Consider the following 24,590-nt stretch of genomic DNA (forward strand, 5'->3'; position numbering starts at 1 on the left):
GGTGTATAAAATGTATAAAATACTTTAGGTGAATAGAGTCCAGCAAGGTCTTTCTATTGCCTTCAGAGGAGAAGCATAGGTACTGAGAGGTTTTGGTTGATACTGGGAAGATTTGGCATGGATGTTACTACATAAATGCTTTGCATCTGAGGCCATTAATCTTTTGTAAAAGCCTTTTTCTATTTCATATTTCTAAACTGAAATGGCATGCTCTGTTTAGCCTTTTTTTCCTGTCAGGGGTGTCAGTAGGGGGTACAGGGGATGTAGAATGCACCAGGTGACACTCTAAGGCGGGGTGACACCACTGCTTCCAAACATCTACCTTTTGGCAGAAATGGGCTGTAGCGTTTGCCTGCATGCCTTTAAAATTCTGAGGAGATGGTATGAATGGGGCAAGGTTCAGTGGGAAGAGCAAGGAGAAGCTCCAGGTCTTTTAAAAAATAACTTTAAAGTTTTAAAATATTAATAATTTATTTTAATTTTTTTCAAAATTTTTTCACTTTAACCGTATGAAACAATGTACATGTAAATTACATTTGGGCTGTGCATATGATATTGTAATTTAAAGATATAGTTTTAATTTTGCTAGTTGTTTATGTCACAACTATTACCATTACATTCAGTGATATATGGGAATGGCAATTTATATTAAAAAATTACTCAGAATTCTGTATGTTATGTTCTGGGAGGAGGTCAATGTGTGTGGTATGATGACACCATGAGTTACTGCACTGGATGATGCCAACCCTAGTGATGCCACTGTTTCCTGCAACCTATGTTATTGCTTGATATTTCTAGTTGCTATTTTCTTCATGTTGTTGTTCTATGTTTCCAAGTCATTTTTTACTTATGGACTGGATGGCCCCTGTGGTCTCTTCCAACTCTATGATTCTATGATTCTAACCCTAAGGCAAAGCTATCATATGGCTTTCTTGGCAACTTTCATCAGAGGGGGTTTGCCATTGCCATCCACTGAGGCTGAGAGAGTGTGGTTTGTCCAAGGTCACTCAGTGGGGTTTTATGTTTGAGCGGGGAATCGAACCCTGATCTCTACCGTCATAGTCCAGTACTCAAGCCATTATACCATGGTGGCTCTCTATTTTCTTCATAGTATCTTTTTTTTAAAAAATAGGGTGATGAGATTGGTCCACAGGGTAAAAATGTAATTTACCATAAATTTTAGAGTTAAATTATGACACATGTTGATTTACTTATCATGATTTGTCATTTTCATTATTGCACTCAGTGAACTGAAGTTTTTTAGTAATTTTTTGAAAAGTAAGCCAAGATTTTTTGCCCTAAACAGGACCATTTAGTAGATATGTTGCATTTCACATGCCATTTCAGTTTCCAATTAAGGTAGTTTGGAAAATCATTTTAATATTGTTTGTTATGTGTTTGGATTTCACAGTGTAGAATAATAGATTATCAGCAGAGTTAATGGATCTTGGATATTAGCAATTTCCTGTAAATCGGGGACTGACACTCATTCCCAGGGGGCTGGAGGAACCCATCTATCTATCATTTAATTTCTGCTAGGTCCCCATATCTTGTCATCCTGTTGCATGAGGTTTAGGTGGAACATTGACTGGGAGGCAACCATCCAATGATTGGATCTGATATTTGAGGACTAGCTCTGCATCCTGTTCTCTACCCAAACCGATGACCTGTAAACAATACAGATGTGGATATTTTACCCATGACAGTGTTGTTTGAGGCCTGGCCTTTCCTTTCCTCCTCTCTTCTCCCTCTCTTCAGTTGCTATCAATGCACGAATGTATCTGATGACAGAATTACACCAAAGTACTGATATGTGCTCTCAAGTGTTTGTGTGTATGTATGCATGCATGTACATGCTTCACAGGGACAACTGGGGTCTATTTATGTGTTTATGAAAACCTGTATCAATTCTGGGCTGTGTTTATAGTGGAGTGTCTAACGTGCTGGGTGTTTTTAGGATAGCTGTATGGCTATTTTGTGATAGCACTGTTTGCTATAGTTATTGCAATGGTCAAATGTTGTTCTTGTGCCTTCATATCATTTCTGTCTTATGCTGACCCTAAGCTGACCATAACATGGTGTTTTCTTGGCAAAATTTCTTCTGAGGAAGTTTGCCCTTGCCTTCCTCTGAAGCTGGGAGAGTGTAACTTGCACAAGGGCACCCAATGGGTTTCCATGGCTGAGTGGGGATTCAAATCCTGATGTCTGAGTTCCCTTGTTCAAGACTGAAACCACTACACCACTCTCTAGCTCTCCAAAAGCCAAATATCACGTTTTAATTTGCTTTTGCTAAAATATCTTTGTAGAGCAAAAGGTTCAAGAACTCACTGCTGAAAGAAGGCTTTTAGCTGCAGGGCTGGAAGCAATTATTGAAGATTTAGAAGAAGAAGAAGAGGTAGCTGGAATAAGAGGCAGAGGTGAGTACAGAAAAGTGATTTAGGAAAATGCTATTTACTTTAAAATGTATTTTTTCTTAAATAAATATCATTGTAGAGATCATTTAATTCACATGATGTCCTTTGATTTAGTTAGAAAAGATTTCCACCACTGATTAACCCCGCCTTAGTCCTGTATCAGAGAGACCAGATTAACTAGCAGTTTCCACACGCATACATATAAAAGTCTTGACATAACTATTTAATAAATACAGGCAGTATAACAACAAAATTTAAGTGGTTATATGCAATCTGTAAATAGTAGACGGAACTAAACAAGGAGAAGGTTCATCCTGTGTATCTAGAGCATAGCTAAAGAACATGGTGGTGCTTCAGATGTTGGCAGAGTGCAAATCCCAGTAATCATAGCCAACATAGCAAATAGTGAGGGATGATGGAAATTTAATTTAAATATCTTGGAGAACTACATGTTACTCATTCTAAATCTAGAGAATATTGGGAGTTATAAGAAGATTTTTTTTTTTAATTGGCTAGGTTCGGGAAAGATTTTGAGAAGTCCTTTATTCTTATCCCCCCGCCCCCACATTCTACTTACAGAAAGAATTTTGGAAGAACTGACAGAAAAAAAGAAAGTGTTTTTACATAATTTGGCATTCAATTTGAAAGAACTGAAACAAGCACAGGCTCTTGCAGCTGCCCAATCAGATAGCAGCAATGGTAAGTATTTTCTATGATTTAATCATTTAATGCATGAGTGGGGTATCTGTTATGAGTTTAGAGTTCAGTTTCTTTCCCTGGGGGCAACATGGACTGCCAGAAGTGACAATACAAAACTGAAGTAACAAGGAGTCCACTTCTTTGTAATGGTTTTGTTAAGAAATTAAGGAAACTGCAAATAATCCTAAAGTGGAAGTTAATTGACAGATGATTCACCACATCCAAAGCCGTGGAGGTTCACTTTGGTCAAGGTGAGAGATGGAAGACTTTCCTCCTCTGATACTTCTTCCTTGAAAATTAGAGGGTTTTTTGCTTTTAAAATTTATCTCCTGTTCCTTTTAACTGGTTAGGTCCCTTTCACTGAGAGTCCCTTTATAAGTAGTTCTTCTATATGGCTTTCCACAAATGTATTTGAGGCTTCTTGGTTGGACAACACACTGCTTTCCACCACTGATGTACTTTTCCCAAATGGAGGGCATACCATAATAAGGTTGCCATAGCAGAAAAAGCCCAGGTATGTTGTACAGGTAGCTGATGTTCTGTGTTTTTTCTTATGCTGTCATTGTGTGCCTTCAAGTTGTTTTCGGTTTATAGCTACCCAAAGGCGATCCTCTCACAGGATTTTTTTGGCAAGATTTGTGCAAAAAGGGTTTGCCTTTGCCTTCCTCTAAGGCTGAGAGGGTATGATTTGTCCAAGGTCTGCCAGTGGGTTTCCATGGCTGAGCAGAGATTTGAACCTTAGTCTTTGGTCACAGTCCAGTGCTCAATCCACTACGTGCTATCTCTCAGGTTTTTCATATAGAACATCTGATACAACCACGGTGAAAAAAACAACCTGCAGTTTCTGTATAATTGATTTCTTGTACATAATCAGGTCAGATGCATTAAGGAAGACAATCTTGGGCCTCATTGCCACTTGCATTTAAATCACTTTGCAAATTGCATTGACACTGGGTCTGTGAATCGATTCAGGCCGATGAATTATTTCAAGAATTCCATGCATTCATGTCTTTTTTGACATGCTTGTTGTTCACACTGGCTGGTATTTTTTTTAAAAAAATGTCAATCTGTGGGCGAGGCTAAGGGTCCAGGCATGGGGTGGTGTCCCTGGGCCTCCATGGCAGTGTTCAATAACAAATGCAAGCGACTCCCACTTGCAGGTGTTCATACTCAAACTTAAATGAAACTGGTGCTCCCCTCTCTTCTAACAACGCAAAACTGTTTTCTGTTCTCGTGACGCAAAGAAGATCTTACTTCAGACTCCTCTACCGCTACCCAATGTCCTCTTTTAGTCCATCTCTAGAGTAGGAGCCGACGTCCTCTCTTCTCGGGAAACTCCACGTCAGCCTTCTCTGGTCCCCCAGGCTTGGGTCCGTGCTCCCACCTCTCCCCAGCCACGTTCCACCACCAACCTTCTAGATTTCTGGCCTCCCTCCAAGGCGCCAGCGAACCGGGACTTTGCACCCAAGCTCCTAAGTCAGCTTCCCGACGAGGGTCCAGAAGATGGACCGCTAGATGGGGACCAACCCTAGGAGCGCTCTGGATTGTCTATAGTGAAATAGGGCATCCTTCTCTCCCTGGACTCTGCTCCGGCCGCATCTTCGCGACACCTTCTTCTCCCCCAGGCCGCCTTGACCTCCCTATTTTTAAGGGCTGGGCTCCCTTCTGCGTTCTCCCAGGGCGTAGCCTGCCCTGCCCTTTCCTCTTTGCAGGTGCCCATCTGTCGTCAGTCTCCATCCTGTTGCTTCTCCTGTTCCCCTGGGTCCCCCAGCTCCTCGTGCATCTTTCCCGCCCCATCATACCTCCTTAGCCCCTTACACAATCATATAACGTGCATCTACATGTCATCAGTGCCAAACAGGGCAGCATCCCTGGGGTTCCAGAGCTCTGAAGCCTCCCCAGGGAGCAGGCAGTCTGAGGGTTCTGGGATTGGGGGGGTGATGGCCAATAGCCCTGGTGGAGAGGAAGCTGAGGGAGGGACCAGCAGATCCCGCCAAGCAGCCTTTGGAGAGGGATGGAGGGGGAGGGAGGCGGCAACCAGCAGTGCTTTAGGAGCGCCATAAGTTTGAAACAACTTGAAGGCACATAACTCCCCCCCACACACACACACACAAGGCAAGTCCTATCATGGGGGACTGTTAATCAAGTAAGCGCAGAGGAGGGCTCCAGCATAAAAAACCCACTGGGTGGCCTTCAACAAGTCACACTCTGTCAACCTCAGAGGATGGCAAAGGTAACTCTGGTCTGAACCAATCTACCAGGAGACATGTTTTCTTAGGGTGGCCTTAAGTCAGAAAGGACTTGAAGGCACACAACATCAAAGAGGGAGAACTAGCCCGCCTAAAAACAAGCCAGCTAGCTCTTCTGCAGGGGAGAGAAACCCGGTCCTGGCTCTTCCAAAGGCTGAGTGATCAACCCTTCCTCCTCTTCCACCCCCTTCATCCCCTGCTGCACATCCTCCCTTGCTGTACCTGAAGGCACCTGAGTGACTGGAAGGGAAGAAATCCCTTTGCCTGAAACCACTGAGGATGAGGGAGGGGAGAAAGAGAGAGAGAGAGAAAGAGAGAGAGAGAGAGAGAGAGAGAGAGGAGTGGGTTCCAAACATTCAACTCAAATGGAACACTTGCCAGCAAAAATGGTGGACATCACACACCCCCACACACCCCCAAAAGCTAAAAACACACATATAAAATTATGCTTCCTAGTCATGCTCAGAATAGAAGGCATTTTGATATTCCTCCCGAACAGAAAGTTGGAATGTAGGACTGGTCCTGGGAAAGGAGAGGGGGGAAATGGTGGATTTCCCCCAAATCAGGGGTGAGATGGGTTACACCCTCTGCCAGACCTCTGCCCAGTGCAATGTGATTCAGGTCCATCATTCCCACTTGCTGAACACACTTTTTAATCAATTCTATTAAAAAGAACCACTTTTTGATCCATCTTCAAAAAAAGCGATTCTTTTGCATTTGCCTCCGTTCATTGTGGCTCAGACCAAATGCAGTCTGGTCTGAAACCGTTTCTGGTGTGAACGAGGGACATATACATTGATTAGCATATTGCTTTAAATCATAGTAGGAACAGGCCCTTGGTTTATCTTAAAATTCTGGATAAAATTATAGGCCTATGAGGGTGAATTTAGGTATATCAATGAGTGCTATCAACAATCCAAGAATCCTTTATTTGTGCAGCCCTAGTGGTTACTGATGTAATGGCCAACCTATATGCAAAATTATTTTGAGAAATCATTGTACCATACAACTGTTAAGCTGTAATATTTTATTGTAATTATTTTGAAAGAGAAAATAACATGGACCATCAGAAATGTTACTGAATGTTATTCAATTTGTTTTTTAGAGCAAAGGGTACAAGAACTCTTGGAGCAAACAGGGCTTTTGGCTGGAGGTTTAGATGCCATTATGCAAGAAATAAAGAGTCTATTTTTAGACAAGGCAGAGATAGTAAAACCCGATGGTGAGTATGGAATTATGAGGGTAATCAGATGCATAGTGCTTCACAATTTGAATAGCTTTTACCTAAGCAATATGTATGTAGCAGAATGAGCATGTTTCCCCATTTATCCTTGGTAAGGGAATTTCCAGGCAAGCTGAGATTTAAGTTACTGAATCTCCACATGTAAAACTTTCCTTTTCTCCATTTGAAGATTTGCATTTCCTAGATGTCACAAATGTAGATTTTCTAATCTAATGTCTTCTATCAAATTTCCCTTTCTCTTAAGATAATTAGAACTGCTAGGTAGAACTTAGTCTGTTTGCCTTTGTCGCTGTTTTATTCAACCTACTAGCCTGGCTAAAATTATTGTCTGATTTGCGGAGTCCCATTTTGTCAGAAAAGGGAAGTATAAATCCAATTAATAAATGTTACACACACACACACACACACACACACACACACACAGAGTAGTTTCTCAGTGTTTCTGTTTTACAGAACCAAAAACATGCATATTTTGCCTAAATATATATATAGGCATTAGTTGGAATTTATATTTGTGTATATTTCGTTATCCTTGGGACAACCAAAAACCATCACAGTACAGAGTCTTAATTGAATATCTGCGAACACTTTCAATGTTCCATCTAAAACAATGACTAAGTACTGTACAGACCTTCTGGTTTGAACATCAGATGGTTTTATTCCTCCTTTTCTTCCTTTCCACATCTTTGTTGATGCAGTTGTTTCTATTTTAATATTCTTTAATGGTGGATTATTGTTTTTCATCTGAAGTCATTTAAAAGAATATTTTGGTTTTTTTTCTGATGAAAGTTCTAAGCTATTTCTGTTAACAGAACAAGATTTATCTGAAAAGAGAAGATGTTTTTTGGAAAATCTAGAATTAAATCTGGAAGAATTGAAAAATTTGGAAGCTGCTGCAAGTGCTGAACCTGATAGTGTGAGTGGTAAGTAAAGTGTTACATTGTTGGCAATCCTGCTACATTTCTACAGAAGCCTTTCATACCTGAGAAGTAGGGTACAGCCATAGAAGTAGTAGTGCTGTTGACTCCTACAGAATGAGAAAGCAGAGTGCACAAATGAAGTAAGAATTAGGCCATATTTTGAGCTCATGTTCCAGTCATATATGGTGGCAATTTTTTTTCTTTAATTCATTCTATCCTGCTACCAGTTAAATCATGTCTGGCTCCACTGTTTCAGTTTCTGAGAAACTATGTTTAAGGGAAGAGCCATTGCAGTGGTTCCCAACCTGTGCTCTGAGGAGCCCTTAGGGCTCCACATGCACCTCCCAGCTGTTCTGCAACCGCTCCAGGAAAATGAAATTTTCATTTTATTATATATTCATTATATATTCTTATATATACTCGTAAACACCATTAACTTGTAAGACACAGGGTAGGCCTCTTAGGGGCTCTGCCATAGAAATAGGAGCTCTGCAAGTCAAAAGGTTGGGAACCGCCACATTAGAGAATAAAGCACCTATAGTTTGCTGTGATTGGCTTGCTCTTTGTCTTGCAGGTAAATCCCCTCATATGTGACTTGTGAGAGTTGTAAGAATTTGGGGGACAGGATTGCCTCATCTGGAGGCAGTAGAAGCACATGACTCTGCTCTAAACTTTTAATGTACTCCATAAACCTAAATCCACATAATTCAGATAAACCTTTTCCTTCAGATACCTCTCCCAATTCTCCCTTTCCCTTTCCATGGTATCCCAGCCTCTCTCAGAATATTCCCATTGATGACGAATGATAATACCAGGCCTCTTTACTTCTGAGTTTAGCTAGTAAATATATTCGGTGGTATATGGTATCTTTTCTATGAGCCTGCATAAATAGCATAAACTGATTTATGGAAAGAAACATGACCTCTGTATTCTTAGCTTGGGATGTTCTTTAGGGACTGCATAAACCAGACACAAACTTTTAAAACATTTTTCCTTCAGTTTTCTTCCTGTTAGTTTGAATATTTATTTTATTTTATTTAGTTCATTTATATATTGCCTTTCTCAGAATATTTTCCTGCCATGATTAATTTTAAAATAAAAATGTGATCAAGTGTTCGGTGTAATTTTCTTCTCAGAAAATTTATGTGATTGCTCTACAGTTAGAGAACTATTCCAGTAATAATAATCTATATGGGGGGAAAATCAATTTTGGGTGCATTAAAATACACTGAATGCAAAATTTAGTCTGTACATGAATTTTTCTGGAAAAGTCATCAATAGCGTTCAACAATTTTGGAAACAGATTTCAAAGGCATAGCCATGTTACGGGTGAAACAGACTGCCACAAAGGGATGGCTTTAAGCTGCCCCAGCCGAAGCTGAATTGGGGCCTCAGAAACCTCATGCCACACACAGCCCCAATTTGCCCTTTTGCTGGCCAAAAAAGGAGCTGCAGAGATCCGCTTCTTTTTAACCCAGCAAAAAGCTGGCTTTTCCCGCCCCACTATGGATGGAAGCCAGTTTTATGGTGCTCCGGCAGCGTGCAGTGTGCAAATGCTGCACTGGTGGAGCACCTGGGCAGCCAGGCAGCTTCTGGGTATCTTGTGGTGTGCAGCATCTAAACACCATAGCCCCAAGCCACTGGGAAGCTGGTGTATAGAGCCGGTCTGTTTCGGCTCTTAGTCTGGAAAATCAGTCTCTGTTGCTAGTTCCTGTAAGATCAAGACTTTTTGATTTTCTTATTTCAAGTCTGGCATGCAGAGAGCTTGCTCTTAACTAGTCCTTTTTTGGATATTAAGTTACTTGAAGTATTATATTTCTCGGAGACTTATTTGAGGTTGGTTGATGTTTATTTTTCCACATATATGTTCAGTGTCCATCTTTTTCAAGATGAGCTCAGGGTAAATGTTGTTTAGCCAGGTGATTATAAATGTCATTAGATTCCTTTGCTTAGCCTTTCCAGCACCTCTCTCAAGTGTATATTAAGATGTCTACCCCCGTTTTCAAGACCTTTGATTTTATTAAGAAGATTGTCATTTGTTTCTTCTAATTTTAGAATCCTTTCTTAATGCAGTGATCTTGATTGTAAAGCATTTGTAGTATATGTTATGAATATTCATTTTCAGGCCAGAAGGTTTAGCTTCCATGGACTTGAGAACTACAGACCGGTATTTTTTGTAGGTCCTTTACTAAATTTTCAGGTATTTTTCCCAATAATTCCAGTAATGCTAGCTCTGTTGTTACTTTGCCAGTTTACTTTTATCAAACAATTTAAAAATTCAAACAGTTTTAAAATGTTAAACAGTAACATGGGCATTCCTTTATACAGAACAGAAAAGGCAGGAACTAACAGAGAAGAGAGCACTATTGGCTGCCAATCTTGAGTCAATGCTTCAAGATATGCAAGAAGCAGAGGCTCCAGATTTAGAACAAAGTGTAATGACAATACCTGATGGTAAGTGAAAAACAGGATTCTGTTGAATTAGCTTTAAACTGTATGCTCATCAGGACTGCCATCTGGAAATGAGCTCAACTACCCACCCAGTACATCCCATTCAGCAGCATCTTTTTCTCATCATGACCAAAGAATCAGAGGCAGACTAATATGTATAAAAATGATAGAAGTTGTAAGTGGGAATTAGATAGAAGACCTAAGTAGGTATGTCACAGATAGGGTGAAAATTATAGAATCTTTACCTGAGTGCCAATAAAGGTTGCACTGAAATCTACTGAAAAGATTTCAGTAGGAAGATACTGAAAGATGAAAAAAGGCTAGTCCAAAAAGAAGGGACCACTTCTCTTTTGGAGAGTGTGTCAAAGACATGTAGCTGAGATGATCTGATAAGCTACAGTATTTCTCTAACAGCTCGGTAAACATAACTGTGTTTTGCTTCTTACAAGCATCAAAGAGACTGTAACTTACTGAGGATACTATATTGTGATCTACTGTAAACTACATTAACATACTTGAAGACTAGTGAAATATATCATGTAAAGATCTGAATCTTAAATCTCCAGGTGGACCATTAGCATTTTGCTGTGCATAGATGAATAAATAATTTAATCCTAATTAAATCCTAAATTAGGGATACTGTTCTCAACTCTTGTGTTAATTTTCCTGAATCCTAATGTTCAAAAATGTTTCAGATGGTAATCTTAGTTTTCTTCCTACCTTGTCTACACTACAGCTTGCATCCATGTAGGCTCAGGTGAACTATATGGAACTCTCAGTAGGTACACATAAACTGATTCAAGACCAAAGCTTCTATCATTAGTGAATGGAGAAGAGGACACCCAAACTTCTTTCACAATGGCTAGTACAGTGGACCCTTGTTATATGCTTGGGGTTTGGTCCCAAGATCCACCGTGGACAACAAAATCCGTGTATGCTCAAGTCCCATTAAATATAATGACATAGCAAAATGGTGTCCCTTATAAAAAAATGGAAAATCAAGCTTTGATATTTGAAATTTATACTTTTTTTGAACATTTTCAAACCATGTATGCTTGAATCCATGTATAAAAAATCAGTGTATAAGAAGGGCCGAGTGTATAGAATAGGATTATATGTTTGTGAATATAGAAGATTACCAGATTTGGGGGGGGGGGGGGGAGCCAGGAGTAAAAGGCATACTCCTGGCAAAGTTACGCAATTGCACTGAAGATTTTCAGACACATGCTTATCCAGGATTTAACCCATTAAGATCCAGGAAATCTCCAGCAACAAACCATTCACGAGGAAGTCCCGGGAGCATGGATCTTTATGGATTAAGTCCTGGATAAGTGCGACGTTGTATGAAAATCTTCAATGCAATCGTGTAACTTTGCCATGAGTATGCCTTTTTCTTCCCCAGTCCCCCCCCCCCCCCGATAATCTCCATACATACACAAGCACAATATTGACAAATAATTTTCCTGTTTATGGTTGCAATCCAACAGCTGTTCTCATGCAAAATAAATTGGAATAATTAAGGATTGTATCTTTGTTCTTTTTATATTTGTGAGAAATGCACACAGGGCTCTTTCAAGACCATATTCTGTGAACACTGCATGGTTTTTCTGTTAGGTGAAATATTACATAATGCTTTCAGTTCTTGACTGTATGCACTTTTATATTTATAATTTATATTTATATTTATATTTATAGAGAAAAATTTAAATGATTTGCTAGTGCTTACAAGACTAGAATCAAAACTGAATGAACTGGAAAAATCAGGGACTTTTTCATCTATTCAATTGGATGGTATAAGTGAGTACAGAAGAGCGTCAAATGCTGTACCTATTATAAACTTTGACTCGGGACGAGTGGTCATATGCTCTTTTGGTCCATATGCTCTCCAGCCACAAGAGAAAGAGGGAGGGAGGGAGGGAGGGAGGGCAGGTGGGCAGAGAAAGAAGCAGGGAAGGCAAGCAATCCCTCAGGGAGCACAGTGGTGGTGCCTGGCAGTGGAAGGAGGTAGGAGGATCTGTTCCCCTGGGCAACCCTCCTAGTCTCTTCCTTCCACTGTGCTGGTTTATCAATGTGCACCCTGGCCATGGGAGGGAGGGAGGGAGGGTGAGCATGATGGCAACACCTGGTAGAGAAGGAAAGACTCCACTCCCCACCACATGCCTTGGATGTGTCTCCAGGCTCTTTTCTCTCTCTTGCATCAGAGCCTCCATACCCTGCTACGGGGTAAAGATATAAGGAGAGCAGACAGGTGGAGGAAATAGTTAGGCAGGGTTAGCCTATTAGACCCCCTGTGAAGACACTGTGGGTCCCCAGGGGGCTGTGCACAATAGGTTAAGAATGGCTGCTCTAACAGGTACATGAAGCTGAGTGATAGAAAAGACCACCCCTGAGAGAGATGGGCTCGAGCTGCAGATGGCATGCCCCCAACCCAGCTTATTGCAAGCTTAAAAAGAAGTGAGAAATTGCCACTCCTTTTTGAGCTGGAAAAAAGTAGGTTTTTCCTGTGCCACTGTGGCTTTGTGGCACTCCTGTGGTGTGTGGCATATAAACCCCCTGCCACCAGGGTGGCGTTGGGGCGTGCAGCATCTAAAAGCCAGGCCCCCAAGGTGCTGGGAAGCCGTTGTTTCGAATTGGTCTGTTTCACCTCCAAATTAGATTGAACAGGTCTTTTAGACAGCTAATCTTTGCAAAACACAATGTCATTTGTTAGTCAACAAGCATAAACCACTGTTGTAGATATTCTTTAAAAACCGTTACAGCATTAACATCTAGTTGTTTTTGTAGGGAAAAGGATGCAGAGTATAAAAGAACTAAAGAGCAGTTCAACTGATAAATGGGAGTTGCCTGTTGTAGAAGCAGATACAAATGTAGTTGATAGTAAGTACAAAAAGTAACTATAACATTAGGCTACTGGAAATTTAACATGCGAAAATGAATTTAAATTTCCACCAAATACTTTTTCCATTCCATCAATCAAATTCACCTTTCTTCTTTTCTTCCTATTCTAACTAAATTAAGCATATAAAATGACCTAACCATACCTGCTTGGAATGTTAAGGAATAACCTAGCCAGCGTTGAAAATATTTAGTTTCTATTTATTTTCAGTGACAGAATGATACTCTTTATTCCCACTTGTTTCATCATCATAGTTATTGTTGTTGCTGTTGCTGTTACCTTTTTTATTCCCCCAAGATTAACAATATAATTATAGCCACTGGTTAATTACAGTCATGTATTATCAAATCACATCACCTATAAATAGTATGTGTGTGTGTGTGTAAACAGCCATCCACTGAAATATATCATAATGTTAGAGATCCTGCATTGGCCGACAGCAATAGAGGACAGTAGAGCTCTGTCGTATAAGTAATGTCTTCTGATGTTATCACCCCCAAGTCTACCTGTTAAACTAGGCAGTGCCCCAAGATGATGCCGATTGCGGTATTGGGAAATGACCATTGTAGCATTCTTGAAGGCACATTGAGATAGGCAGCTGGAGAGACCTCTTGAGATCTTGCTGCAACTACTTTTCTTAACACACCCTGAGACTGGAAGAGTGCTGCCGTCACCATTTTCCATTGCACTAATCTGCAGTGCCTCATAAAGCTTGGCCTAAGAGTTAAGTTTTTCTGGTCACATTTGATTGTTAACAAAAAATGTGAATCCCAAAAGTTATAAAATCTTAAATCTGCCTTACAGTCTTGTAAATACAGAACAGGATACCAGCCCATAGCTGCTGCTCTTGCTGCTGGTGTTGTTAGTAACCCTGTAGGTGAGATTGTGCCACACTGAAGAGAGTTGGCCTTAACCCACATAAATAAAGGCAGATTTCATGTTCCTTACAATAAATAACTGATTTTAACTGGATTTATTTCTAGACACCAGATGGTATTGTATAAAATAAGACCAAAGAATTATTGTGTCTTTACCAAATTGATTTCTTTTCTGCATTTCATAGCTTTTGTAGTTTACTTTTATTTCCAAATGCCCAGTCTACATGTTACACAACCACTACAGAGAAATGTGTCCAGACAGCAGAAATAGTAGCAGTTGCCGTTACTGATGTTAACATGTTATCATCAATACGTATTGTGTTCTGAAAAAAATTAAAGGACATATCCTTGTCCCAAGAAGCTTATGTAGTGTGCCCGCGCCAAGCACAGGCTTGCCAACTGTGGTTTGAGCTTTGGTGGACAGGAAGCCTCGGCTTTTTGAATGAGCGCACACATGTGATGACACATGCAGAAGCACATGTGGGAGTGCACACCCATTGTGGAGACCAGGACTTAAGGTCCTGCGTTTTTTAGTATCTACAGGGGGATCCGGAACAGATCTGTAATCAGAAAGTCAGCATGGATAATGACAGGAAGGGAAGGAAAATGGAGGTAGAGATAGATAGAAGGAAAGAATATGTGATTAATACCTCTTTCCTTCCCATCACTTTTTCCTTTTGTATTATATCTTCTTCTTTTTAAAGATTGTACAGCTGTAGGCATAAAAGTAAAAAGTTACTTTTAAAGTAAAAAGGAGCCCTGGTGGCACAGTGGTTAAATGCTGGTACTGCAGCCACTCACTCACACTCACAAGCTTGTGAATTCAATCCCAGCCAGGGGCTCCACGGGCAACCTGGCATCCTTCCAAGGTTGCCAAAATGAGTACCCAGCTTGTTGGAGGCAATTAGCTTACACATTGTAAACAGCTTAGGGAGTGCTTAATGCACTGATAAGTGGCATAGAAATGTGCTTGCTATTGCTAATTTTCAGTAAGCCACTTTATAAGTCCTTCTGGCTAAAGTGCAGGATAAAAATGATTTAAATAAATATTTCAGTTATAGATACTTGTATGATTCTTTTTTCTTATTCTCTCTTTGTGTCTATAGAGTTACAGAGAGGTTTGTAAGATAGAGGGTTGTGCTGAAGTTTTATGGGAAAGGTGAGGCTTGTGAAGGCACGATATGCTGGTGTTTTGGAAAGCACTTCCTAGCATTTGGAATAGTAAGATCAGAATGATTTGTGGAAACAGGATGACTGAGGATGGCAAACTTGCCTATAACATTACTTTCTTCTCACTTGGAATTGTTCCAATCAACTGTTAAATTAATGTAGATGTATGTTTTATACTGTGTTTTTTTATTGGTGTGTAATTTTGAATCCCTTACATCATTTTAGTTAAGTGTATTTTATGTTTTATGGTTTCAACTTATTACTCTGTGAAACATCTTGGTGCGGGATTTCCTTTAAAAACAGAATAGAACATTATTAAATAAAATGAAACTTAACATGTAGTGTTTCCATAGTACTGTCTCAGCTTCCTATACAAGGGTGTCCCTGGTGTTGATATATTTCACATGAAGTCATTTTTTTTAATTTTATGAATTAAAATAATTTATTAAAATGTATAGAATTTAACAACATTTAATTTTGTTTAATATTTGCTTCTAAAAAAAGAAACTGCTAAAGAAAAGGCAGTAAAAGAATTCATTGAACAAAGGAAACATTTATTTTCATATCTGCAATCAAGTATCAAAGAGCTGCAAGAAAAAGGCATTATTCGACAGAGCAGTGCACCTGGTAAGTACAGTTTTATCCCTAATTACACTCTTAATGGGATCTTTTTTTTTACACATCACTGTCTTTTTCAAAAAGACAGACCTTTACAAATGAATAATACACCCTTGCTAAAAGAAAAAGTCCTTTGTAGTCTTCCCGTAATTTATTGTAGTTAATGTTCAAACCTTTCTTTAGACAGCTCATAATAATTTTGTGAACTAACCTAGGATGAGAGACAATGATTTCCCCTAGGCCGCAGCTGATGAGTGCTAGCCATGTAAGAGTGGATTCAGGTTTAGTACTACTTTGAGTAACCATGTGGAAATCACCTGGACATGACTTGGTCATGTTACTAAAATCTCATTGATTACTGACTATGTTTGGCTCTACTAAGTTAATTTTCCCGCACTACATAGATGTATGCTGGGTAGAAACAGGTATAAGAAAATAGTCATGCACATATATTTACACTATTGTCTCAGAAGATTGCAAATCATCTAGAGAGTTTACACTGACAATGTTTATATTGGCTTTTTTTCTTTGTGATGTGTGCAGTGTGTAGTGGAAAGCACCGTCTGCGAAGCTGTCATGAGATTGAAATTTGAAATTAGATTATGAGTTTCTCTATGGTCATACTTGACTCCCAAACCACAATACTGTACTATGCCTTCATGTTGCAGTTTAATTAGATACAGAATGAAGCAGGCAGATTTTCTACCCATTAGGCAGATTTTCTGCCCATTACCCTGCAAATAGTTTGGTGTTTTTCTGTTGAAATTCTGGATGATTATGGAGATTATCGCATGTGACAATCCCCAACGGGAGAGATGCACATTTTACCTTTCAATGATGGAACTTACCGTATTCCCCATAGGTAGCCCATTCTTGAAAATCCCATTCTTGTAAAGCTACAGAATAAGCCTGGGTTGCATATGGGCTGCCTATGAGGAATACTATAAGATCCATCACTGACAGGTAAAATGCGTGTCTATCCTGTCAGGGATAGTTGTGAGCAATCTTCAAGTATGCTCACAAAATCAGAGCATGGACTGCAATTTCCAGGAACACTAGCCAACAGAGCCAATAGTGAAGAATACTAAGGGTTTAATCCTAAAATATCTGAAAGGCTGCAGGATAAACATCCCTGTAGTTATTCCAGCTCAGACATCAGAAGGGCTGCCAGACCCAGAAAAACCCAGAGGAGTGAAGACAAGCAACCACCCAAAGGGAAGATATTTCTACCATACATCAAAGGAGTCACAGACAGACTAGGCAAAGTGGTGAAGAAGCACAGCCTCCAAATGGTTTACAAACCGATGAAGAAAATCCAGCAAATGCTGCGCTCAGTGAAAGACAGGAAAGACCTCTCACAGCCGCAGGAGTTTACTGTATACCATGCAGCTGCGGACAAGTCTAGATAGGGACCACCAAACGCAATGTCCAAACACGAATCAAGGAACATGAGAGACACTGCAGACTGGGTCAGCCAGAAAAATCAGCAGTATCAGTTTACATTATAAACCATCCTGGGCACAAAATGCTGTTTGAAAACACTGAAATTCTGGACCATGCCAACGACTATCAGGTCAGAATGCACAGAGAAGACATTAAAATCCACAAACACTTGGATAACTTCAACAGGAAAGAAGAAACCCTTAAATAAAGTTTGGCTACCAGTCCTGAAGAACTCCAAAACAAGGACTCAGCAAATGCAAATGAGAAACCACTCAGGGTCAGAGGCTTTCCCAGCAGACAATGATCACCAGTTAGCAGACACTAATCCTCTTTTGCATATCCTCCTACGCTGAGGCAGTACCATCAACAACAGAACAATACATAGATTAACATGGTGGGAATCACGCCTCCTTACCCAGGATCACACAGTATATGTACATACCCACTCTCCTCCAGGTCAGCATTCTCTGAAGATGCCAGCCACAGATGCTGGCGAAACATCAGGAATAAACTCTTCTAAAACATGGCCACATAGCCCAAAAAAAACACAAAAAAACTATCCCTGTATTTTCCTTTTGCTGTCAGGCAAAGACATTTTTGTTCAAGCAGGCTTTGAATATATCATCTTGCCAAGGAGGCTTTTATACTGGGTGTGTGGTTTAGATATGTTTTTAATGTTATTTTATACTGTTTTAATTTTTAATTAAGTTTTATCAAATAGACTTATAAACAATAGAAATAACAGACCTTGGGAATGAGCCAAGAGTATTTCCACTGAATAATACATTCTTTCAAAGTTATAAAAAGACCGAGAAAGGGAAATCATAAATCATTTTGCTACAGTCCGATGGTTAATGTCCAAGATGTCCTTCCAAAAACCAGCTTGGTGTGAAGGTAGACCAAAATGAGATATATTGTTATTCACATAATCAATACAAACAGACCAATCCTCAATGAATTTGTGCATCTTTTTTGTCTGGATCTGTTCTTGAAGGAATAGGAAAGTTTTTTGGACAACCATGTGTCCCAGACCTTTTCCCACCAGTTTTTAAGTAACAAATTCCCCGTCTTCCAGCATCTCACAATTTCAGTTCTAGCTGCAGAGATTAGGAATAAGATGAATCTTCAGTGTTTTAGATGATCATTGGCTTTGCTGAAGATTGATAACAATAATAAAGCTGGACAATATTTCACTGGTTCTTTTAAAATGTCAGATACCTGCATCAATATTGTATTCAAAAAAGCATTGATCCTAGGACATTCAAGCCACATGTGTGTGTAAGAACCTTGAATCTTACAACCTCTCCGACAGTATGGTGAAACATTTTTCAATTATCTTTGAGAGTTTCACAGGGGTTAAATACCATTTGCATGCTGTTTTGAAAGCACTCTCCTTTGGAGCTGCCGATCATGATTTATATACAGAGGAGGACCAGATGCTTGCCCAGGTTTCCTCTGATATATCTGTACTTAAATCAACTGCCAGGTTATTCTGGCAGAATACTTTTTACCATAAGTGGATTGTATTAGGTTTTTGTATATAGTGGCCGCTCCTCCCTTGGATTGTCCCTTATCTATACAAATGGATTCATAAAAAGTTGGGGTTCTAGAACTATAAATTTTATACTGTTATTAGATAGCTGATTTGAATTGTTTTTTTAAAATTATTGGAAAATTTTTCAAATGATTTGATCAGTGAGATGCCTTGGATCCCTTTCTGGAATAAAGTTGGAATAGTTATGAAATGAAATGAGATAAATAGAAAGCAGTAACAAGCAAATGAAAATAAAAACAGAGCTTGCTTTGATACGGAGGAGTCTCACAAAAAAAAAAAATCAGAGTCAATGGTCAGGCAGTATTATTGTTGTTGTTATTTTTAGCTGACCTCGACTCATGGCGTCTCTGTGGATGATATATCTTCAAGATCCTCTATCAAATGCTTTCTTTCAGGCAAAGATTTTCAGAGTATATCAAGAGAAAAAGTTGATTTGGATAAATATCTTGTAGCAGTTCCAATTGACATTCTACAATCAGAGGCTGCTGCTTTACATACTAAATATGGACAGGATGGTGAGTGTAATACTAATACTAATTTATTTAAAATATAATAGTCTCATTTAACAAATTCCATACATTTTTACAGAATTCTTTGACCTAAGAATATAACTGGGTTGTTGATTTTTGGTATTAGAGGCAGTCCACAGTCCTTCTTTATTTATTGTAGCAGACCGCTTGTGTAATAGCTACTGTAAAAAAACATATGGAGTACACAACCACAATACTTGGCAATGGTCACTCAGATTGCTGTAAAAAAATTATTGGCAATACATAGAGGAACTACTATTTTTCATGTCTTGATTTCCTTTGCTTTTCAAGACATGGAGAAGCTTAGCCTTTTAAATTGTTTAGCATATTTTATTCTTCTTCTTGATTTTTTAATAATGATTTTATTTTTGCTTTGGTTTGTTGCACTCTAATGTAGTGGTTTTTACAGAAAAACTGTATACAAATGTTTTATAAACATACACGCTAAATGGAACCTCCAGAGGCAGAATATCATTTGTACCAGTTGCAGTGGTACAGCTCTTGCTTTCTGTGCATTAGGACTGCATTCAGAATTGATTTGCATCAGATATGTGCTGCTTCAAAACTTCTAGAATTCTGAGAATCTTTGTATACTTTTTATTTCATATGTCTGCAAATGAACTTTACAAAAAACTGGCTGTGGCGTTCAAAAATAAGTAGCACCTGTAATGCTGTGTAGTTTATATAATTAGAAACTTTGTTTATAGATGAGAGCATAACAAAACAAAAGGTTTTGGCTGCAAAACTAGAAGCAAATATGAAAGATCTGCAAGCTGCTTTGGAAGGAGAGAAGATGGGAAAAAGGAGATATGGTGGTGAGTAGAAGCAATTCATAGAGTAGATTTTTTAAAATTCAGTAACTGGAAGTCCCAGCATTTTTTGTGACCCAACAGAAAAAGCTGTAAATTAGGGTTCACCAAAGTACTAAAAAAGTCAAGACACATAGTTCAGAATAGCAGGAAGCTGTGGTTTCTAACTATCTGAAAAAGCTATGATCAGTCTGTTGCTTGTGTTTCACTCCCTTCTCTTAGATACTCACAAGACAGTTCTCTTTTATTCCTGATTTTAAACTAAGCAAAGTCTAATATGATATCCAAGTTTAGGAAAGTATGGTTTGTTTAAATCTGGAGTGAGAAAAATATGATCTTCAGATGTTGTTGGACTGTAACTTTCATCAGTTGTAACCAGCAAAGCTAGGAATGTGGAATGTTTGGTTGCAATCCAACATCTGTAAAACCTCATTTTGTTCACCCTTGGTTTAAGCCTACATTTGGCACCTTCCCCATCATAGTGCCTACAGCACTCTCTTGGTACCTGTGTAGTTCCTGAACCCTTCTGAATATTATTATCAATATCATTATTATCACTATTATTGTTTAAACTGGATAGCTGGGCAGAGCTTTCAATCAGCTGCAAACTATAACTTAGGTCTCATTCCCACTCGCTCATTTGCCCTGGATAGAACTGGGCAGATCCGGTAGCCCCTATATCGAGTCTGCTCAGAAAGAAGTGCCCACTACCCTTTACCTTGATCGGGGCAATTTGCCCCTCTGGAGTTCACATTTGCAGTACCCCTTTAAAATGGAGCCTCCTTTGTTGTCAATCAAATTCACTTCTGCTTTTGTCAAAGGTGACGTATCCTACAGCCATTGGCCAACGGAATGGATGCTTCCCCCCCTCCTTTTTTTTAAAAAAAAAAACTGGAGGCAGTGTGCGCATATTCTGTCAACTTGTCAAATTTAAAAACCTCCAGCTGTGTGTGTGTGTGTTGTGTGTATTTGGGTCATTACAGATTATGGCAACCCTAAAACGACCCATCCTGGGGGTTTCTTGGTAAGATTGGTTCCAAGGAGATTTGCCATTGCCTTTCCTCTGAGGCTGAGAGAGTGTGACTCGCCCAAAGTCATGGGTTTCCACATGCCAGCCTCTAGCATCCCCTTCGCTTCCAGCCCAGCATTTCTTCCTCTTTGGAACGTCTTCCCATCCCTTAAAGCCCAATGCCACCTCCGAAGCCCTTGCCTCCCCCCATGCCATCCTCTTCCCGTCATAATAATAATAATAATAATAATAATAATAATAATAATATTACCTCACCTCAGAATGCCATCTCTGCAATCCTCTTTGCTTTCCCTCCGATTGCCACCCCAGAATGCCTTACATACACATATACATATCTGGCAAAAGCATTCACACATAATTTGCCAAATTTAAAAGGAAACACATTCGCATATTCTGTCACACACACACACACACAAAATAATTTTTAAAAAATGCAACTTGCAAAGTGAAGTTCCGTGCGGCAGCAAGCAAATGAAAGGGAAATGTAGCACAAGCAGACACATTCTATCAATATGTATCAACCTGTAGAAAAAGCATTCACATAATCTGTCAAAAATAAAAATTACAAAAAAGAGAGAGAAAGCTGCCTGTGAGAAGGGAGGCATGTTCTGCCCACTGCCCCCCCCCCCCCGGCCTATGTCTCTCCCCTGAACTTGATCCAATCGTGACCGGGGCCAAGTTCACACTTGCCGTCACCTGGTTTTCTCAAAAGATACAGGAAACCTCCACTTTCAAAACACCTGCACCAAGGGGGATTTGTCCCTAAACAGGTGTGCAAAGCTCAAATTTGAGTGTAAAAGAACCAGCGCCAATATAAACTTCCCACTTTTAATCTGGTTTCTGAACCAGGGTAAAAGGTAGTCTGAATGGCCCCTAAATAAATGGGATACTGAATTACTGTAGAGAACTATGATCAGTTATATAAGTATTTCATTTAGAATAGTGCATTGGCCTAGTTGTTCATGTTTATCATTTCCATGCCATATATAAATAATCTCTTTCAGCACCAAGAGACATTTTAAAAACTCTAACCAAACGAAGAATGCTTGTATCTGAATTGGCAGAAGAGCAGCAGTTGAAACCATCATTGTCTGGGCTGCAAATACAAATAAGTAAAGCACCTGGTAAGAACAGAATGTTTTGTTTAAAATACGTTTTCCTGAAAGTATCCCAACTCTAGGCTACTTCTAAAATTTATGACATTTCACAGAGGAGTGAGAGAAACTTTGTTTTATCAAGAGAAGAATGAGAAAGTTGTTTGTAATGAAACTCTGTTCAAATTTTTGCTTGTCTAGCAGAATTGAATCACTGAAGGCTGGCTGATATGAGTCAGAGACTCCACCACCAAAATGTATAGCTTTACTTGGTATTAGTGTCACTTTTAAGGCCTAAATTAAGTGTTAGTCCCAATCAGAGTAGACCCACTGAATATGTAGGAACTTGGTAAGTGAACATTTGTGTGAGTTCCACTGATTCCACAAGTCTGTTCTAAGTGAGACTAAAATTCATTTTAAGTGCAACTCTGTGTTGGACAGAATACTTTGTTGCATTTCTATGTATGTTTTAAATGTTTTATTTTGCTGTATAGGAATGTTATCACCAGTTACCGTGAATATTAATTTTGGTCTGAAGAGAGGGATGTAAATAACAATAATAATGAAAATAGTAATAAAAATAATAACTAGATATCTGAGCACTTTGAAATCTGAGCATTGTATAATTAATAATGATGCTCAGGTAATCACGTGGTTCACATAATCATTTCCAAGATGATAAAATGTATTAAAATGGTCTCAGTACAAGTGTAGTGTTGTAAGGCTGTGGCCAAGGCTCTCCATCTTCACTTTCACTTCAATTAACATTGTGCAACACTATGGCTCTGACAAGGTTTAGCACTAACCGAGTAATGTCTTGCCCTGTGGATTGGCCAATAGCTTTGGATCATGGGTGAATGTGCTGTGGCTCCTATTAGGCCACTGAGTCTTCTATCAATCCAACCATTACATGACTTGCTGACTCCTCTCAGCATCTATATTTATTTATTTATATTTATTAAAAAGCTTGTGACACACCCTTGCGTTTTCACAACCTGTCTTTGGGAGAAAGGCAGCATATTAAATAAAAAAGAGGATAATTAACACCAGTCATAAAATACTATATAATTGTTAAAAGTACAACAACACTGAAGTCATGAATGCCTCAGAGAAGGCAATAATAATCGTGTTAGATAGTATCAGTGACCCAAAGTGTCCTCCCTTGACTACCTGTTCTGACTCCTCTGTGATATACATTGATACTTCGAGGAGTATTTTTGCACTTCTTCTCTACCACCCAATGTCTCTCTCAGCTTTTCCCTAGGATGACACTAGATTAGTTTAGCACTAGTTGTAACTTTCCCATCTTAGAATGAAATTCTTATAATAAAACCTTTAGTTTGTTTATCCATGCCACTAGTATTTTCACTCCTTAATTGGATCTCTTAACTGTTGCATGTACTCACCATTAATAGTGACATAAGATACAGAAAAAATGTTGACAGCAATATAATCAAAATAGAGAGTTGTGCCTCCCACCCCAGATTCTAAAGTGGCAAAGAGGTCTCAAGATGGCAACTAAGTCTGCATCTGCACTGCAGAATTAATCCAGTTTGACACCACTTTCAATGACATGGCTTAATGCTGTGGAATTCTGAGAACTGTGGTTTTGTGAGACATTTAGCCTTCTCTGTCGGAGAGCTTTGGTGCCCAACAAGCAACAATTCCCAGAATTCCAAGATGGTCACAGCATTTTGAATTGTGTCTGAAAATGGATCGACAGCCAACAGAGTTGTTGCAACAAAGGGGTTGTATGCCCTATCTTGCTAGGCCCAGTTAACAAACAGTCTACTTTCCCTGATTCCATTTCCACAAATAAAAGAGAGATATCTGCAGGCTTGACATGTTAAACAACAAAGTGTATTTAGTGAGAGCTTTTTCTCACTGGAGTTTATCAGACAAGGGGAATTGGAAATATAATCTGATGGCAATCTGAATGCAATCATGGGGTTTAACGTTATTGCGTGATAACCCACTACACACAAATTCGGGCAATGGGAAGTCAGTCCGAACGCAATCATGTGGTTTCACGTTATTGCATGATAGACTGCCACACGCAAATTCGGGCAATGGCATGCTATTTTCAGGCAATGGGAAGTCAGTTTGAATGCAATGTGTACTCACATAATTGCACAAAACTAGTGACTTTAAGTGAATGTGTTTTGGCCCCACTTTCTTTTCATTCGAATTTAAGAGAAATTCCTCCCGTTTAATAAACTCCTTAGTGTGGACAACTATCAGTATGGGCCATTATCAGCTTTTTTGGGGTGGGTGGGGGAGGTAGTATGATTTTCTGAACATTTTGACCAAAGGTAGTAGCTTCCTACAGTGTTTCACCATGAATTAGTGTGCTTATCAAAGCAATGGATTAATGCCTTTCACTATATCACAGATTATATTTTGAAATCAATTGTGTTTTGGTGCCACATTGTACAGCATGGATAGACCAAGTATAGACTTTAGTCATGTCCATTTGTGGAATACTGGCCCACCTAGGGCTAAATCACACAGGAGAGAAGCTCAAAACCTTGTAAACATGCTTTCCCACAGCCTCTGGAAAGTTTGAAGGGCCTTTTTCAGTTATATGTAAG

The 24,590-nt window shown here is 39.3% G+C and overlaps 1 protein-coding gene across 8 annotated transcripts in view; it reads left to right on the forward strand.

Annotated features, from left to right (window-relative positions):
• LOC149310011 (uncharacterized) overlaps nt 1-24,590 on the forward strand; it is a 235,216-nt gene that overhangs the window by 189,533 nt on the left and 21,093 nt on the right. For 7 of the 8 annotated variants that reach the window (XM_089533474.1, XM_089533473.1, XM_089533481.1 and 4 more), the window contains 11 exons: nt 2,307-2,417; nt 2,994-3,113; nt 6,468-6,584; nt 7,418-7,528; nt 9,854-9,979; nt 11,672-11,773; nt 12,761-12,853; nt 15,425-15,547; nt 18,932-19,051; nt 19,774-19,881; nt 21,910-22,029. In XM_089533474.1, the coding sequence (XP_089389600.1) occupies nt 2,307-2,417; nt 2,994-3,113; nt 6,468-6,584; nt 7,418-7,528; nt 9,854-9,979; nt 11,672-11,773; nt 12,761-12,853; nt 15,425-15,547; nt 18,932-19,051; nt 19,774-19,881; nt 21,910-22,029 (1,251 nt within the window). The remainder of the gene's footprint in view (nt 1-2,306; nt 2,418-2,993; nt 3,114-6,467; nt 6,585-7,417; nt 7,529-9,853; nt 9,980-11,671; nt 11,774-12,760; nt 12,854-15,424; nt 15,548-18,931; nt 19,052-19,773; nt 19,882-21,909; nt 22,030-24,590) is intronic. The other variant, XM_089533480.1, reaches the window with a different exon arrangement.

This window comes from Sceloporus occidentalis, unplaced genomic scaffold (assembly GCF_023333645.1).
Source record: "Sceloporus occidentalis isolate IW3139 unplaced genomic scaffold, rSceOcc1.0.p SCAF_7, whole genome shotgun sequence".
Lineage (NCBI taxonomy): Eukaryota > Metazoa > Chordata > Lepidosauria > Squamata > Phrynosomatidae > Sceloporus > Sceloporus occidentalis.